This window comes from Dermacentor andersoni, chromosome 11, assembly GCF_023375885.2.
Source record: "Dermacentor andersoni chromosome 11, qqDerAnde1_hic_scaffold, whole genome shotgun sequence".
Lineage (NCBI taxonomy): Eukaryota > Metazoa > Arthropoda > Arachnida > Ixodida > Ixodidae > Dermacentor > Dermacentor andersoni.
In genome coordinates, this window is record NC_092824.1 from 23,121,437 (window position 1) to 23,141,373 (window position 19,937).

The 19,937-nt window shown below is 47.9% G+C and overlaps 1 protein-coding gene across 4 annotated transcripts in view; it reads right to left on the minus strand.

Annotated features, from left to right (window-relative positions):
• Positions 1-19,937, minus strand: part of LOC129381705 (uncharacterized) — a 110,149-nt gene that overhangs the window by 22,282 nt on the left and 67,930 nt on the right. For 2 of the 4 annotated variants that reach the window (XM_055064766.1, XM_072285267.1), the window contains 2 exons: positions 15,820-15,986; positions 15,364-15,673 (listed from right to left, as the gene is read on the minus strand). The exons of the other annotated variants lie outside the window; for them this stretch is intronic. In XM_055064766.1, the coding sequence (XP_054920741.1) occupies positions 15,456-15,673; positions 15,820-15,986 (385 nt within the window). In that variant the 3' untranslated portion in view covers positions 15,364-15,455. Of the gene's footprint in view, positions 1-15,363; positions 15,674-15,819; positions 15,987-19,937 lie in introns of those variants that run through there. 4 annotated transcript variants of the gene reach the window in all.

Below are 19,937 nucleotides of genomic sequence, written 5' to 3' on the forward strand. Positions count from 1 at the left end.
GCGATGAAATACATTTATTTCGCGGCGTGCCACAGGGGAGTGTTTTATCTCCCGTATTATTTAACATTGCCGTGAGTAGCCTCCCAAGAGTACTAAACCATCGAACACCAGTGAAAATCTCGATATATGCCGATGATATCTGCATATTGGTCATACCACCAGCACCGCCGCCTCGCACGAATAGACCAGGGAGCAGTAAAAGCCATTCAGGGCCACTTGGCAACGATTGGCTTATCACTATCAGCAAAGAAACCATCATTCGTACTATTTCCTGGAGTGAAGAGAAAACCTACATGCTTGACGCTGAATTTGGACTGATACCAGATTCGACAAGACACCAACGTTCGATTTCTTGGCGTTACCTTAGACCACACGCTACTCTGGCGCCGCGGTGTTGACCACGTTGTGGCGTCATCGTCACCCAGGCTACGTGGGCTCAAGCGAGTCGCTGGCATACGCTGGGGCAACCGCCCGACGTCGACGCTACGGCTACATACAGCGTTGGTTACCAGTCGGATCCTGTATCACCTACCTCTGATATCACCCTCAGACAGTCAATACGAGCGCTTAGAAGCCACCCAACGAAAAGGTATCCGACTTTGCCTTGGAGTCCCTCAGCCAACGTGAAACAAGAAAGCGCTCGACGAAGCTGAGTCACGCCCTCTGCGACTTCAAGCTTCCCAGGCTCTCATGATCCATCTATTACGATTGAGTGAGTCTACGCCCTGCAAAGCCCTGTTACGATGTATAGGTAACAGGCCGAGCTCACATTTTTATGCAGCACTCAACACGCTTCGTGTATTAGGATTGCGCTGCTCAAGACAGTGGGAAAGAATAGAACCACCCTGGGCATTCGAGGACATCACATGCAACTTAAGTGTACCACGATTGCAGTCAAAGAGCTGTATTCCATCTGCAGAAGCCAAGTCATTAGTCCTGGAACATCTGAACACGACTTACCCGAATCACCTACACGTGTACATAGATGGCTCTGTCAAGGCAGACGAAAACCGCTGTGCAGCTGTATTCTATATTCCCTCTCTAAGATGTACGTGGTCTGGTCATCTGGACCTTATAGCCTCGTCGACAGTTGTCGAAGGCGTAGCAATAGCTTCTGATCGGCGCAAACTAAAGACTTTTGCCTCCGCAGAATGTGGTTGTCCTTACGGACTCAAAGGCCGCGTTACAACAAGTATACCGTGGTCTGCCATCCCTCAAGTTGCCACGCAAATCACTAGCCATCGTGAAAGAACTCAACAAAGGCTTCACAGCAAAGTTTCAGTGGATTCCCTCCCAGATTGGCATCTCTGGAAACGAAAAAGCTACGCAGCTTGCATACGCAGCGCTCTGTCATCCTCCCAAAGTCAAGGCTCCAAAAAGTATTCAAGTGCAAAAATCTGACATTCGAAATCACTTTGCGTCGCTCTGCGTTCCACCGCATATGTCCAGCGCAACGAAGACATTGCACAGAGAGGAAGCATCACTTCTATATAGAATAAGGACAGGATCTCCTAATACACCTGCCTGGTTATTTAAGACGGGGCGAATCAATTCTCCGAACTGTAGGGCATACAACAAGACAGGAGACATTGAGCACTTTTTGTGGTCCTGCCAGAAATTCCAAGATGAAAGGGACGCTCTCCGCATGCGTGCCTGCAACACCTTATATTTCCCGAGGGATCAGTTTTAGCCCGCAAAGAAACTTCACGTTTCCTTCCTTATCGAATTCCTATGAGAGATTGGTTTGATGGACATATGGTGAAACCCTTCAGCAGTATTGCGCGAGACGCTCGGGCGGAGCAATTGCCGGCCTTCATCGCCAGGCTCAACCCACCTGTTGCTAAAATTCACCACCACCACCACGCGCGAGAAAGAGCGGTTGTGAGAGACGTAATGTGAGGCCTACGCACTACGGAGGAGATTCTTAGCGCGTGTTCTATACGTTTGGCTTTAGACACGCCGGCCTTGCGAAGCAGGGTCGAGGTTGCCTACGCTCCTACGGTGGCTGCCGGATGTTACTGTGCGAACTCAAACAACGCATGCAGTCGCCAGCGGCACTTGCGCACTTGGACGCGTACGCCGATACAGAAATGCATACTGACGCCAGTAGCCTAGGCTTCGGTGCCTTTCTAGTGCAGAGGAAAGACGGACTTGAACCGTCGATAGATTACGGTAGCTGGTTGCTGTGAAAAGCGGAAGGCAATTATTATAATACACAAAAGGATTGCCTCACCATCGTTTGGGCTACAGCAAAATTTCGCCCTTCTCTATATGGCAGTCCACACAAAGTCGTCAGCGACCATCACACATTACGGTGGCTGGCGAACTTAAAGGATCCTTCAGGACGGCTGGCGTGGTGGAGCCTCAGATTACAAGAATATGACATCACTGTAACCTACACGTCCAGACAAAAACACTGATACCGATTGTCTATCACGCACCCCAATTGACGCGCCATCGCAAGATGAGGATGATGTCGCCTCCCCCGTGCGCAAAAAACGTCAGCTGTTTCTGTCTTTCCGTGTCTGCGTTTATTAAATGTCTGTGGTTTTCACGTGCCAAACGACGATATGATTGTGGTATCACGCCGTAGTGGGGGACTCCTGATTAATTTTGACAACCCGGAGTTCTTGACCTTGTACCCTGTGCACGAGCGTATTTTTTTTTTTCAAATCAAATCAAATCAAATCAAAATCGCTTTATTTCAGGGTATTTCCTGCGGAGACAGAGTCTAAAGGCTGAGATAGCCTGACTGGGCCCCTGCCCCCGTTCAGTTCATACAGCATTTACGCGTACAATAACATATACAGTAACGTGCACATTATATTAAAATTACAGTTGCACTCAATGTATTACGCCTCTGTCGAAGTGTGGCCAACGGCGCCGGTATTCGATCCCGCGTCCTCAGTTTTAGCGTTGCAACGCCAAAGCCAACTGTAGCACACATCTGTGTTTCCGATATTTGGAGACCCTTAGATATAAGGCCCAATAACAAGTGTTTTGAAGCAAAGTGTCTATAACACAAGCGCCGTACACGTTTTTGCCTTTAACGAAGTACTGACAAGATCCTTTTGACAATTCATTTTCTTGCTTTGATCGTCCTAGAGCTAGAAACGTTACCCTAAAAACCCTAGAAATTGGCTTGTCATCATTTTGATTAGGATTTCGAGGTCTAGCATCTTGATTTACAGCAAGAAATAAACGCTGAAAAATATCGTGTCAGTACCCCTTGCAAGCAAATATCATCAATGGGCATCTTACATTCGTCATCAATTTTTCGTCATCAAATTCATCATCAAATCAAGCCTTTGTTTGTTTCATGAATACAGCCAAACCAGAAACGTCACGTGGGGCAGCAGGTGTCCGGATGCTGCGCTTTTAAGCAGACTGTAGCAGTCGAACAAGCCACAACCTATGGCTTTACCTCTGATTTCGGTGCTCAATAAAACTGCACAAGCATTCTGCTTGCAAACCTTAAAGAGACAAAATTGATTTGCATTTATATACAGGCGGACAGGCCATACAGCCATAGACAGGCCAAGCTATGCTAGACATTATCGGGAACACTTTTGCCGCACGTATTGAGGAAGACCGCTAAAGAGTGGAATGATTCTAAAGATTTCTAAGCCTGCCATGTACCGAGTGCCGTTTGTTGCAATAGCAATTATATGATCACTCCAGGCACGCTTATGCTGTCGGCATCGCCGTCGCCATGAGGTCCCGTATGAGTGAAAACGTGTGAAGGGGAGCCGGCAAACGCGGTTCCATCTCGCGTGCTGCGAGCGAGGAACGCAGCCCGGATGCGTGCCTTCTCCTCCGGTGCGTGAGGAAGGCGTTGAGGCGAGGGAGGAGGGGCGTTCTTATCCGGCGGCTGCTACGGTGCCTCGATGTCCTCCCGCCCCTCCTACAGAGCGGAGACAACCTCGCAGTCTACTACGGCGTTGACCATACGCATCGCGGACGCCGTAGTAGACGCCCTTGACGGATGCCGTAAGGACGCGTTTCCTGCGCTCATGTGTCTTGAAAGCGGTCTGCTATGTGGCTGAAGTACGTGCCCGCGTGGGCCTCATTTTCAAAGCAATCTGCGAAGTTTGGAGGGGGCGCATTGTGCCGGTAGCTTCGTATGCGCTGTGCTTTCGATGTCTCATTCGCGCTGAAGCGAGACATGCATGAAAGTCAATTCACTTGCGGCTGCTGGGATTCCTCACTCCAGAATTTTCGCAGCAAATTTCTGCGCTCATCGAGGGAGTTGTGTTCATGTATACCTGGCGTGCGTGACACTGTGCTGGTTGATTTGGTAAAAATACATTGATGGGCTAGTTGGTTTGAATCCATGATGGAATGTGAGAGCGCGACTGAACAAAGACATACAAAGAAGCAGACACACAAAGACAGCGCTGTCTCTGTGTGTGTTTCTACGTCCTCGTTGAGTCACGCTTACGTATTCTGTGTTTGGTAATTCAGTTTGCAGGTCGGCGTTTAAAAGTTTATACGCCTGATAAAACTACTATCCTTACTTCGTAAAGAGATCTACTAATTTGCTATCGCAATCGCCTCTATGCCTTTCGGACGGAACAGTGAATTTTATTTTTAAATCACATAAGTCTTTTTAAAAAATCACATACGTCACACTGCATAGCTTTAGTAAATGAGCTGGGTTATCCCAGACGGAAACGTCAGTTGCACGAACAATCAAAAATATATATATGCCTCATTAACAAAAAGTTCAGAATATTTTTAAAAATAAAACTTGACGCCACACATTGCAAGGCATGAATTGTGTTCATTGAGTTATCAAGGCGTATCCTCTACAAACGAATTTTCAGGGTGGCACCAGATCCGACATATTGATTTGCGAAATTAAAAAAAAAAATTAAATTATGGGGTTGTACGTGCCAAAACCACTTTCTCATTATGAGGCACGCCGTAGTGGAGGACTCGGGAAATTTCGACCACCTGGGGTTCTTTAACGTGCACGGGTGTTTTCGCATTTCACCCCCACCGAAATGCGGCCGCCATGGCCGGGATTCGATCCCGCGACCTTGTGCTCAGCGATTTGCGAAATTGGCAATGAAATAAATTTTCGTCCTAGTGACGCTTGTGCTTCATTGACCAGCAACAATCTTCCTTAGAAAAGTAACCGGAACAACGGTGCGTTCTTACCGCAAGTTTCCGGGTGCATACCTAGAATGCAGTGCTATGTGTGGTGTGTAGTCACATTTTATAATGGCCATCTTGCTGCTTCATATAATCAAATAGCCTGGAACTGACAGCCATTTTGCCAATCCAGAAAGTATTTTATCTAACGTCGCAACCAGAAAAGCATAAGCAAATGGATTTATTAATGCGAACGCTTTGTCGGCCACCGTGGGCGGGCACTTATTGGGTGGCTAATAACTAGTGTGCCTTTCTCTAATTAAACAAAAATGCACACATCACCAGCGAGTTTTTTCAAGCACATATCAAGCTAAGCTTTCACGACGCGGCAATAAAACTTCATCTACAGCAATGCTTCTTGCAGCATAGCGTTTGTGCACCCGCTTGACAAAACCAGCAGGACACGGACTCCCCAACCACAAGACACCTAGATTACTTTGTAACCGAGATTGGCCAAATTTCTAGCACGCCTTTTCCGCTATCAGGCGAAGTTAATATCGCTCGCCATAGTGGCCTAGTGAATTTGGTGCTGCGTTGCAAAGCCAGAGTTAGGGTGATCAAGTACCGGCTGCTGCGGCCGTATTTCGATGCCGACCTGATAAAACCCGTCTTCCGTGGGGCACACGTTAACAACTTCCTGGAGGTCGAAATTCAACTGGAGTCCCCCACTATACGACCAGTCTGATAATCACATCGTGGTTTTGGCACTTGAACCTCCAGAATTTCAGTTAGCTTTCGTATTGCTGTACCTGCAGGACTCGACCCCGATACTGTGCGATAAGCTGACCGGGTAAGCGCATGAAGCCCTAAGGCGTAGAAAGGATAAGACAATGTGGAGCCTGCGTTTAAACCTGTGGGAGATATGGGGTTCTCCTCCGTACTCTTGGGACAAAGGAACGACAACACAGTAGTGCAAACAGTCACAAGGGCATTTATTGCACCTTTCATAGATCAATGCCTGCTAGCCGAGTTGCTATCCCCAAAACATGCCGATGGGCGCGCGACAAATCTAGAAGTCCGACTTACCGCGACCGCATTGCGAGCGAATATGTTCGCCCCATGCTGGATCCCAACGCCTGGTCGTTCGCGTGTACTGTCACGCGAATGGTGGCACGTTCAAAGGCGGCCACGCGAGATGGTCTCGCAGAAGCATGGTCGGCGCACGCGCGGGCGGCACGTCCGCTCCCGCTCGCTTCCCGAACCCCAAAGAGCAAGCGCCTTCCTTTCGGCGCCCAAGTAACCTCGCCTGTCGGCGGCGTTAGCAGCGCAACACTAGCGCCATCTCTCGCACTGCGCTTCAACCACTCCGAGCGCCAGGCCACGCGGCGGGCGAAGCCGCCCTGCAGGAGACGCGCTATGCGGGAAAAACATCAGGGGACGCGCGAGAGTCACGCATCCCCACAAACCACAGAGGATATTAGGTAGAGCGTGTTTGTTCACTGAATAATTTTTTTAGATGCTAGTGCTGGTATACCGGCGCATGTGCTGGGGCTACGTGCAAGCCAATTTAATATTGTAAATGCCTCTTGTGTGTCCCCTCTTCACAAAGACAGCAGCGGCAGCCACGGTGAGCAAAGCCCATCAGAGCTCGCCTATAAATGTTCATCGTAAAAGAGCCTAAATATTTGGCAATCAGCATGTGACGGCATGTCTAGGTTTGACATTATTCAAAGCAAATGTTCAACGGAAACTCACCTGCTTTCGTCCAGATCAGAGGCTGCACTGCTTGCACCCTGGCCGACGTTGCAGTTGCCGCCCGACATCGTAAAGTAGGGTCGAGCTGTTTCTTTCCCGGCCATAGTCACCCTTCCCGTACGTACAGTACAGCCGGTTATTTCCCAGGGCTCGGAAGTGCAGCAGCGGTCAAATTTCACGCAATCTTGGAGGGCGTGCTAAGGTGGATTCCTGCACCTTCTGCCCGAACTAGCACCTGGTGTCGCGACATGGCACTACACATGCGCGTCCCTTTCTGGCTTGCGCACCTAATAATGCAAGTCTCTCACTTTATCAGAAGTTGGTAAAACGCAGTTCGGCACGTGATAGCAGATCCCGTCATATCTATATCACGACCTGTATACCCACGTGTCATAGTGCTCGAGAGTAGCGCGCCGTGGAGGCTTGTCACGTTTACCAAAACCGCACGCAACTGATGAAAAATTAAGAGTCCTGCGGGGCCAGCTATACTTTTTGCGAAACAATAAATATACAAATTCAACACACATGTTCGAATTAAAGTGAAATGAAGCAATACGAAAACGGTTAATAAAGCTCTAACTAACCGCGATCAGTACATTTTTGCTTTCATTTGTCTTATGCAATATGTCGTTTATGCAATACTTATACACAAAAAATATGGGGTATTACGCGCCAAAGCACGTTCTTATTATGAGGCCTGCCGTGTTGAAAGACTCCGGAAATTTAGACCACCTGGGGTTCTTTTTACAGTCCACCTAAATCTAAGTACACGGGTGTTTTAGCACTTCGCCCCCAACGAAAAGCGGCCGCCGTCGCTGGGATTCGATACCGCGACCTCATGCTCAGTAGCCAAATACCATAGCCACTCAGCAACCACGGCGGGCAATATTTGTGCTTGCCCGCCATAAAGGTTACCGCTGTATTCTCTAGCAATTTCTTTGTTTATGCGCCACACCGCTCACAAGCTATGCCGAAATACAAACTCCGAATCAGGCCGATGCCGAGTGCGAGACGTCTCCGCAGTGATGTCGCGGTGACGAAGGTGTTGTATAATGCTCGTCCAGAGTAGAATGGTTATTACTCGTGTATGCACAGTAGGGTACCACGCGTATCATTCAATGTTTATTTAATCTGCACCTCTTGTGTCCCGAGAACAGGAGGTCACTCTGGATGATTTGCCAAGAACACGCACACACGGAGTGGCTAAAACTACGAAAATAATGTATATCATAGCATCGGTTAACTCTAATCAACTTCTACATTAACAGATTGGCACCCTTTATATTTGCTTTTGAGCCGCAATATATTGTGCGCAGACGTAGTGCGGAGGAGGAGGAGGAGGAGGAGGAGGAGGAAAAAACTTTATTCTTGTCCTGTACAAGGTGTTGCCACCCGCCTGGCTAGTCCCATGTTGGAACCGGGAGGTCAAGCCTCCTAGCCCTATCACGGGCGTACTGGACAGCCAGGACTTGAGGGATATGATCTGGAGATCTGATCATTCCTAAAAACCGATTCCGGGAAATGCCAGGGCCGAGCGACCCACACTCCCAGAGCATATGTTCAAGCGTGCATATCTCCTTTTTGCATGCTTTGCATATAATATTCATGTCTGCAATGTCATACCATTCCTTTATTTGTGCAGGGGAATAATAAGACTCTGTTTGTAATTGCCTAAGTGTAACTGCTTGTGCTCTGTTTAGTCTATAGTGAGGGGGTGGAAACTCCCTCCTTCCCATGTAGTAATGTTTTGTAATTTCATTGTATGTAATGAGGGTATCTCTCTGTAAGTTCTCCAATCCAGCAGAATCAAAACCATATGTAGAAGCTGCCCGGTCTGTAAGGTCGCGGGCTACGCTGTTGGCCGATTCATTTGGATTGACAGGAATACCATCAAATGAACCAAGGTGCGCCGGGAACCAATAAATGAAACGCGTAACATTTGTTTGCCTTTTGTTAATTATTTTCGCAGCCTGTGGGGCAATTTTTCCCCTATTGAAAGCTCTAATAGCTGTTTTCGAGTCGCTATAAATTTCTGTAAATCTATCGTCTGTTAGTGCCAATGCAATGGCAACTTGTTCAGCGACTTCAGGTTTGCTAGTGTAGACCGTGGCGCAGTTGGTGCAATTGCCCTGATGATCCACTACTGCCGCCGCGAACTTAGTTCGATCGTTGTAAGCAGCCGAATCAACAAAGCAGGCTCCTCTGCCCCGTTTATCCATTTTCTTGATTAACGCCCTTGCTCGCGCAACTCTCCTGTTGATGTTATGTTTTGGGTGCATATTCCTGGGTAGCGGTGCGACAATTATGTTGTCTGCGAATTCTTGATTAACTTTAGTGTACTGTGCTGGATCCGTAATCGGGTTGATCATAATCTTGTCCAGGATTGATCTTCCCGTGCTGGTTGTAGATAGTCTCGCTATTTGTGATGTTTCTTGAGCCTCCGCGATCTCCATGGTCGTGTTGTGTATTCCTAACTTGAGCAATTTTGCAGTGCTGGTTCGAATTGGGAGCCCCAATGCGCTTTTAACAACTTTCTTGATCGCTGAGTCAAGCTTCTTGAGTTGAACCTGCGTCCAGTTGTACATGGCAGCGGCGTATGAAATATGACAGAGCACGAAAGAGTTGATTAACCTGATGAGGTTATCTTCTTTCATGCCCTTGTGTCTTCCTGCCAGGCGTCTGATCATCCTGCACGCGTCGTTTTAAGGGTGATTTTCTTGACCTCCGTATGGTTTCCACCGTTTGCGTCAATGAAAAAGCCTAGTACCCTGATCACGTTGACTCTGGGTATATTGGCACCATTTTCTGTATGTAGGTGTATGTTGCTTTCCGATAGAGGTTTCCAGCCCTTAGGCCTGCCCCCTTTTTCACGTCTATAAAGTAGCAACTCCGATTTATGTGGGGAGCACCTGAGTCCAGTGGGTCTCAGGTATTCTTCCACCGTCTTGATCGCTTCAGTCAGTGCGTCCTGTATCTGCCCTTCACTGCCACCAGCACACCATACAGTCAGATCATCAGCATAAATGGTATGGTCAATGCCCTTAATGTTGCCCAGCTTTCTGGACAGACCAATCATGCACAGGTTGAAAAGGACGGGAGAGATCACCGATCCTTGGGGGGTTCCTCGATCTCCGAGCTGAACCACTTCCGAGTTTGTGTCTCCGACCTTTATCATCGCCGTGCGTGCTTCAAGAAAGGATTTGATGTATTTAAACACCCTCAACCCGAGTCCAATGTCTTCTAATGTTTTGAGGATGTACTCATGCTTGATGCTGTCAAACGCTTTTTCCAAGTCTAATCCCAGTATGGCCTTAGTATTTCTGGAATATCCGTCGAGTATGTGGTGTTTAATTTGCTTCATGGCATCCTGCGTGGAAAGTGCGGACCTAAAACCCAGCATGTTGTGGGTGTATATATTATTATCCTCTAAGTGGTCCTTTAGCCTGTTAAGGATTGCGTGTTCAGCGACCTTCCCCACGCATGATGTAAGTGATATTGGCCTTAAGTTGTCCAAGCTTGGAGGTTTACCCGGTTTCGGTATTAGTATAACTTGTGAAGTTTTCCATTCTTCTGGCACTTCGCCTGAGATCCATGCTTCATTGATGAAGTCTGTCAGCGATTCAATTGACGGCTCATCGAGATTGCAAAGTGATCTGTTTGTTACTCCATCAGGACCGGGGGCTGACTTTCGATTTAGTTCACTTAACACCCTCCGGATTTCGGATGTGCTGAAGGGTTGGTCGAGTTCAGGTTGAGCGGCTCCCCTGTATTCTGATTGAAGTGGCTGGTCCTGCTCATTTCTAACTGGTAGGTATTTGTAAATTAGTTGCTTGGTTACTGTTTCGATGGGCTGATCCTTAAGGGCTATGCGTATAGCTCGGGCAAGGCTGTGTCTCTGGTTGGATTTAGTGCCTTTTTCATCCAGCAGATGCTTGATCAAGTTCCACGCCTTGCCGTTCCTTATTTGCCCATCGATTGACTCACAAAACTCGTCCCACTGTTGCTGGCAGAGGGTGTTACAGTATTGTTCGATTTGTTTATTAAATTCTGCGATTCTTTTTCACAGTCTACGATTTAGTCTTTGGGCCCGCCACCTTCGGGTTATGGCTTCCTTGGCTTCTATTAAGTGGGCAAGTTTCGAGTCCATTGCCTCTACATTAGTGTCTGTAACAATTCTTTTGGACGCTGTTTTAATGTCCCTTCTGATGCCCTCACACCAGTCTCTGAGATTGAGTTTGGTGGTTTCTTTTCCGCTTTGGGCTCTTAACTTACGAAAAAGGTCCCAATCTACGACCTCGAATTCTCGAGTTCGGCCTTTCTCTACTTCCAGTTTGACTTCTATTACGTAATGATCGCTACCAAAATTCATGTTTGTGTTAGTCCATGAAACATGCTCTGTGTTCTTAATGAACGTAAGGTCAGGTGTGGTGTCTCTACAGGCAGAATTGCCAACCCTTGTAGGATGTGCCTTATCCGTGATTAAGACCAGGTCTAGCTCATCCGCGTGGTTCCACAGATTCCTGCCCTTGGCATTCGTCGTAACGTAGCCCCATAGCTCGTGGGCTGCATTGAAGTCTCCTAATATAATCAGAGGTCTACTTTCAGCTAGATTAGTAGCCTTTTCGAATAATCTCTTGAAGTGTTGTTTCTGGTGTTTCGGATTGCTGTAGATGTTGAGTACGAATAAGCTATTGTTCCTTTGATTTTTGTGTGAAGTTGGTACTACAACCGCAACCATGAGGTACTCTAGGTTTTTGTCTACGATGCCTAATTCATGTGGGATGTGTGTAAGCTGCTTATTTACAAGCACGTACAGGCCCCTACCGAAGGTTTGACACTCTATGGCTCTGTATCCAGTGAGTGTGACATATCCATATCCTGTCTCTTGAAGTGCGATAATATCCGGTTTAGACTGAAGTGACCTAAGGTATTGCTGGATGATGTTACGTTTGTTATTGTACCCCCCGCAATTCCACTGCCGTATTCGAAATTCCTTCTTATTATGAGCCATATTGTATATTCATCTCCCCCACCTGGGGAGTTAGTGTAGCTCTGAGGAATGACGACCCGCATTGTTCCCTTACGTCCATTGACATAGTCATCATTTCCAGGGTTTTGATTCTTTCGCCAAAAGCCTTCAGTCCCTCCTTAGGGTCATTCAGTGCCGTCTGTATTTGGCCTACATTCATTGTTAACTGTGAGACACTGTCCATAAGCATCTGCATGTTGTCTTTGAAAGACGCCAGCGCTTGTTTGACTTCCTCCATCTGTGTTTCAGTGTTCTTGAGCTTACTTTCAACAGCCCTACGCTTGGCTGACATGGGTCCCTCACCAGCAGGCGCGGGGACTGGGGCTTCCTTGCGTGTATTAGTGCTATCTTTGTTTTCTGCTTGTTTAGCCTCGCTTAAGAGTTTCCTTATTGCCGTCATCTCTCTAATCATGTTCTGATTCATTTCCTTTAGTTCTGCATTCTCTTTCTTGAGTCTTCCTATTTCACGATCCTTACTTTGCTCTGGGGTTGGGTCACAAAGCATGGCACTTACCGGATCAGTACGCGCGTCGTCGGCCCAGATAAGTCTTGTCTTATTGGTGTCTCGGTGAGGAGGCGTCTTGTCCGCTATGGCTGTTCCCTTGACTCTGTCGGCCCACGTGGATCCGTTGCTTCCTTCCCCGGGTTTCAATGCAGCCTGTTGACTCCGATCTCTTGATCCGGATGGCGCCCTGGAATGGGATCTGGATCTGGGTCGGGATCTGGACACGCTTCTTCCCCTGGAGCGCGGGCGACTGCGGGACCTGGACCTGCCACGGGACCTTGATCTTGGCTGCGGGTCGTTATTGTCCTTGTTGATGTTGGTTGCTAGTGCTCTTTCGTTTCTCCGTTTTCTGACCACGTATGGAGTTGTATAGCGCTGCTTACACATTTTGTCCGCCGTTGGGTGTGGGCCACCGCACAGTTCACACCTGGGTTGGCACTGATGTTTGTCAGACGGATTCACTGCACCACAGCCTCGGCATATTCTCTCTTGCGGAGACGGGCACACGTCAGCTCTGTGACCGAGCCGACCGCAAGCGTAGCATACGTCGACTTGTTTCCTGTATAGTGAGCACCTTACAAGGACCGGGCCGTATCTGACGAAATTCGGAACCTTGTGTCCATCAAAGGCGATGATCACCGTACCGGTATTCTTGATTCTTTTAACGGCGAGAGCCAAAGGGTTTCTTGAGTTTACTATGTTCTTCTCCAGCTCCGTCGGGCCATCTGCTAAGTCAACGTTCCTTATCACTCCCTTGCACGTGTTGTGAGGTGCAGCCTCATATGCATTGATCTCGAAGCTGCATCCATCCAGGTTAATTGACCTTATTCTCACATATTTCTCATCATTCTCTCGTTGAGGCGTACTGGCCACAATTATGTTTTGGTTGACGTTCGGGCATATGATGTCTGATGCAATGTGGTCCGAGCTTAGACCAGCTGCTTCAACGATGGTTTTACCTATCTTGGTGGAGCCAATCTTGCTTATATTGAGGCCGCCGCGTGGTCGGAGTATGCTTTTAAAGTGATCTTTCGGCAAGTATGGCATTCGGGACGCCCTGGCGACCCTATTCTTGACTCGACTGCCGTTCTCGTATGTTCTAGGCGACGTAGCCATATGAGGCCTAGCTCCAGTTGAATTGCCGCTAACAGCGGATCTGGTCGAAATTCGCCTAGAAACTGCTGCCTGCCATCCGTACTCTTCGGTGCACTCGTCGGGAGGTAGTTCCTCCCCTTCCATCATGACTTGCATGTCTGACTCGCCTCCAATTGCCACACTCAGGCAGCACCTGGCCTAGCGCGGCGGCGATGGTGCCGGCTCAAAAAGTCTCTTAAGATGCGAATAGTTGACCCACCGTAGAAATCCTGGTGTCGCCGTGATCCTCTCGATGCTAAGCGTCGATTGATGTAACCGAACCAGGGATACACTCTGATTAACGGGTCGAAATCGATGTTGAAAGCGGGAGTCGATCTTTTTCCATGTTCTTCGATGCTTCTTCTTCTTCTCCCCAGACGTAGTGCCTTAAGTTGCACTACGTATGCTACTTACATCTCCCTTGTTCAGTTGTACTACGAGCAAGCTCCGACACGCAATTGTTCACGGTCAAAGACAAGCTCGCGTAAAAGATGTTCGCGAGTGCATTGTAACGGATTCCTTGCGCTGGTTGTGAACACGTGTACATCTGCGAACCGGGCAATTTCGAAAAAGAATAAAACAGCACAACTATGATCTCAGAATCAAGCATATGGCAACAAACGTATTGGTTGAACACTCAGTGTCCCCGGGCCGTGGCACCGACTGGGATAGCGGTAAAATAATTTCAAAAGAAATGAACAAGACGGCAAGGCTTTGCCTGGAATCTCTTCATGACCAGACGAAGGCACAGACACTCAATCGCAACACAGGAAATCTGTCCCCGATATGCACTCGATGCATACGTCACATTATGAAGCGTACTTAACCGAATTTCGCATCATTCGCTTCATTGTGAACGAGGCTCCCGTAGTGGGACTGAAACGACTTTTATTGCGATAGCGACGATATGGGCACTTCAAGCCCATTTCTGCCGTCGGTGTCGCCGTCACGGAGAAGTTCCATAGAAAATCGAAACAGATAAACCCTTCGCCGCCCGCCCTATGTTGTATGTGCGAGCGAAACCATAGGAAAGGAGCAGACGATCACGGGTCAATCTCGCCCGCGAAAGAACAGACAAAGGAACAGACGCAAGCGGGCAGCTGCAGTCGTGAGCGAGGCACCCAGTGTTGCGAGGTACGGAGGGAGAGGGAGGTGGGTGACACGTGGGAGGCGTTCTACTCCGGCTGCAACTGCGCATGTGGCGGCTACACGTCGTGCGTCGGCAGCTTGTAGATTTGTGCGTGCTGTGTGTTCTTAGGAGCTCACTTTTCGTTGAAGCGATGGAAAGCAAAAATGTCACTTCGCTCACCGCTGCTGCCGGGTTTCCTCAAGGCAGCGTTTTGACAGCGAGTTTTCGCGGTCATCGAGTGAGATGCGTTCATATTTTCTCGTGGGTGCGTGACACTATGTTTGGTAATTTAGTTAGTGTGCCTATGCGTGCAAGTTTTCATGGCCGTTAAAACTAAAATGCTTACTTTCTATAGCCGTCCGCATATATGCTATCCTAAGGAATGCTTGGCCTTTTGGTCGAAACTGCTGCGTTTTTCTTTTTGGTTTCAAGGATTGGTTTCCGCTCAATATTTACAGCCATGAGTTTTCGCGACCAGAGGGTTGGCTTGCAGTCCAACCATAGATTTTATTCCACTACTTTCCTAATAGCGCACCGGGGTTCTATAAACCCGTTCACTGGTACTGCCGTTTGATGCAAATATAAACGTGGCCTTCGCGCATGCATATATATATATATATAATTTGATAGTGTAATGCCTGTTTTCCGTAAATCGTGCGAGTAAGTGGTGTAGAGATTGGGTCATTACTGAGATTCTACGGAGTTCGAGATAACAACTGTAAGAACTTTATTCGCAGGCATTCTTCGGCCGTAGTCAGAAGGGATAAGATTAGCCCAGTTTTGTTTGTCAAAAAGTTAGCGCACAGCTAGAACAGTTGTGACCCCGACAGCAAGTTCTTCTGCGAAGGCACACGACACGTCTTGGCGCCAGGGTGACATCCAGAGAAGTCACTCCTCCAGGGCGAATATCCGCTTTCACCGATGCCGATGCCACCGTGACGTGCGACGCTGCTTCCCGACGTGCTCGACCAATTTCCTGGCGCGTGCTGCCATGTTAAGGAGACCCTCCGACGGCTTCTCAGTCCTGCGCACCGACGTGCCATGCAAACATGTGGTTCTTGAGGCCACCTTTTGTATAAAATTTTTGGCCGCACAAGCCGCACTCAAAGGCTGGTTCGCCGTGCGAAAGTAAATGCCTAGTGAGGGGCCATGACGTCTTAAACAATTTACCGCACTCGGGACAGTTCTTGTTTTTCCCAAGCGAGTGGTCAGCGGCGTGCTTTCGGAAGGTCTCCGTGTTGGTGAAAACGAACCGGCAAACACGGCACTCTTGGATTCTGTTGGCAGCCTGGTTGTCTCGCTGGTGCCACGCTGCTTCCCGGAGTTCTTCGGGAACTCTGCGAGAGAACAGATCGGGAGGCACGTCAGTTGTAAAACTTTACAGTAAAGAGCCGAAGTTTCGGATCGTAGAATGGTTTGCAGGAAAAGCTACTGCTCTCGAGTGCTACCGTTTTTGCAACGGACACTTATTTGACAGTGCCGATGCATTCCGATGAGGGGTTTGGCTCCTAGGAACAATCGCCTTGTTTACCGAAATTTAAGAATAGAAAAAGTTTCAAAATCACGTTCTCGCTTAGAGCCATCGAGCCGTTCTGAAGGATGCTGAAAAGCAACGAGGCGAAAGAAAGCCAGGGATATGGCTCTAAGCCTTTCATTGCGTGTGCAAATCGACAGCAGAAATAGCAAAGCCCCGTAATTTACCTTATCGTTGTTTTGCCTTGACGGTGATGAAAGAGACCCCAGCGCACATCGACCAGCCACAAAACTGAGTCTTTACGATGTGAACCTGTGCCCACAATAACGGGTTAAAGACGTGAACACGCATAGATCGTCGAAGTCTGGTGTCGTGGTCAAGCACGTCGGCTATTTATGCAGGTGCATGAGTCACGGAAGGGTCCTTTGAAATGGTTGGTGCTCGTGTGCCTTCCAGAATTCGTGTCACGCATGAAATTAGAATACACATACACACACACACACACATATATATATATATATATATATATATATATATATATATATATATATACATACACACACACACGACTGCATCTACAGAAACCTTACACTACAGACAGAGTCAACGATAATATTCGACATAGATAGAGAGATAAACTTTATTAAAATAATAATAAAAAACAGCTAATGGTCGGGGCCCTTAGTCCAGGGCTCCGCTGGCTCTTGCCATCTTCTCAGCTCTTCATCAGCTTGAGCTGGTCGTCGAGGGCCGAGCTGGACAGCAGTGCCTCCCATTGCTCCCTCGTGGTGTTCGTGTCTGGGTGTTCTATGTTGTGTAGTGCGCACTCCCACGTAATGTGGTATAGGGTTAGTGTGGCCCCACACCATGGGCATTCGTCCCTGTAGGCTGTGGGGTGTATCCTATGTAATATGTGTAAGTTCGTGTAAGTGCCTGTCTGGAGCCTACGCCAGGCAGCGGCATCTTCTGTGTTTAGATTTCGATGGGGTGGTGGATATAGCAAACGACGCCCTCTGTGGTAGTTCACGATTGCTGAATACTCGAGGTCGACAGGGTCCAGGTCTTCTGCAGCCGGCGTGTTGAGCGCTCGGTTATGTACGACCCGCCGTGGTTGCTCAGTGGCTATGGTGTTAGGCTGCTGAGCACGAGGTCGCGGGATCGAATCCCGGCCACGGCGGCCGCATTTCGATGGGGGCGAAATGTGAAAACACTAGTGTACTTAGATTTAGGTGCACGTTAAAGAACCCCAGGTGGTCAAAATTTCCGCAGTCCCCCACTACGGCGTGCCTCATAATCAGGAAGTGGTTTTGGCACGTAAAACCCCATATATTATTATTATGTACGAATCCTCGAGCTGCTCTGTCGGCCTGCAGGTTGCCCGTAATATTCGAGAAAGTCGCCATGCATGAAGGCGCGCTTTGCGGTGAGCGATACCCTTAAGTTAATAGTGGGGCGAAAAGCGTCGCCCGAAAAAGGCATAAGCTAGCGATAAAGAGTATGATTTTGATACAGTGTCTTCCCATTTTTTGGTACCAGCGAAGGGGGAGTATACGTAAAGCCAGTTCTACAATTTTCCTTTTCCCGCAATACGTTAGCATTGTGCTCTCCCGGCAGAAGAGGAGCCATTAAGCTCAACACGGAGAAAATACATACACGGTGTTTTTCGGAAGCCTGGCAAAAATTTCTGGAAATATGGTGGGCTCAAGATCAGTGCAATTTTCAATAAGGAGATGTACCGGCAACGGTAGACGTCGGGAAACAGGTAATGTGTTTCTTTTTGCTTCGCTAATTCGGTAAAACATTAAATAATCGGTCGAATCAAAGCAGTTACGCCGCTACTGACAATGACATTTCTTGCCGCTGGCTCCCCGATCTCCTCAGCTGAAAATCGCAAGAACAATGCATCCACTGCATCAAGCCGCAAGAGATGGTCTCGAGTTATTGCTACGAAATTGGGACTTGGCTTCCGATAACCAAGAAACCACGTGCGTAAGAAACACCAGCTGTTTCAGTCTTCGCGCGTCTGCGTTTATTAAACCTCTGAGGGGTTTGCGAGCCAGAACGACGATGTGATTATGGGCCACGCCGAAGTGGGGGGCTTCGGATTAATTTTGACAACCTGGAGTTTTTTAACGTGTACTCATTGTAGGAGCGTGTTTCCATTGGGCCTCCATCGAAAAGTGGTCACCGCTGAAGGTACTCGATCCCACGTCCTCGAGCTTAGTGACCGAACGCCAAAGCCAACCGTAGTAGACATCTGTGCTTCCGATATTTTTAGTCTAATGTTTATATAAGGTTAAAAAAAAGATCGTTTTGAAGCAAAGCGTCTAAAACACAAGCGACATACACATTTATACCTTTAACAAGGTACAGAAAAGATCTTTTAGACGATTCATTTTCTTGCTTTTGAGGTACTAAAGATTGTTTTTGAACGTTTCATTCTTGAAAATATTAGAGAACAGGCTTGTAATCATTTTATTAGGATTTAGAGGAACAGAATTTTGATTTAGCGCATGAAGTAACCACTCAAAAATGTAATGTCAGTACTACTTTCAAGCAAGTATCATCGATGGGCGTCATACATTTGTCATCAAATCACACCTTTAGCTTTCGTTTCACGAGTGTAGCTAAACCATAAACATCCCGTAGCGCAACAAATGTGCGCAGGCTGCCCTTTTAAGCAAACTTTAACAATCGAACAAGCCACAGCCTGTAAACCTTTGCTTTGGTGCCCAAGAAAACTGCACAGGCATTGTTCTTGCAAAGCTTAAAGAGCTAGAATTTGATTTGTATTTATATACAAGAGGAATCTTTCACCCGCTGCGTATTCGTACACGAGCCAAGCTATGCTAGACATCAACGGGAACACGTTTCCCGCACGCTGAGAGGAAGACAGACAAAAAGTGCAACGATCACAAACTGCAGTTCTTAAGATTGCTAAGCGTGCCATTTACCGCGTCTTTCTTTTAATGACTCAGCTTTAAAACAATTACTTATGTCACATAGCACAGCTTTATTCATTGGGAGGGCCTACTGCCAGACGCAAGCGTCAATTTTACGAGCCGACATCGAGAGCCGACGCAGCGAAAAAACGTTCCACACTTGCGCGTGGATTAACATTAGCTCAATGCAATTCATTGGAAATCCCAAGGGCACGCCTTCGTACCCTGGACCCTAATTTTCGGCTCCGTATTCCGCCCGACCTTCCACGACGTAACTGCACCCTTCAAATCCGTCTATGGCCCGGAGTAGCATTTGGAAAGGCGTACTCCTTTCTTATGGCGATGACCAACAGCCCACTCTGGCTTCGGTGGGAACAATGGCACAATAGCACACCTTCTTTGGAACTGCCCCCGTTTCGACCCCCAAGATCAGTCCCCTAAGCCACCCTACACCAACTGGACAAGCGCCCACTAATGGAAGACATGCTTTGAAATTGGCCTAAGGCAAGATCATTGCGATCCGCCATAAAGGCGCTGCTAAGTTGCTTAAAATTCGCGGGAGTTTGCGACAAATTGTGACCGTACACTTTGTGACGTAGGATTGGACGGTCACACGGCGTAACATTAGGAACGCCTTCTCAAACTGCGTAACTGTGCCTAAAAAAAAACAATTCTGTGTCGTATGTATGTGTGCGTTTTTTATTGTTTTTCTCGCTCTCCCTTATGGCATCCTTATGCCGCTCCCCCGACACAGGGTAGACAACCGAATGTAATCTCTGATTAATCTCCCCGTCTTTCCTTGGTCTTTCTCTGCAGGAGCAATCAAAATGTATGTATGACAATTTAACAAAAGTTATAATTATTATTAATTA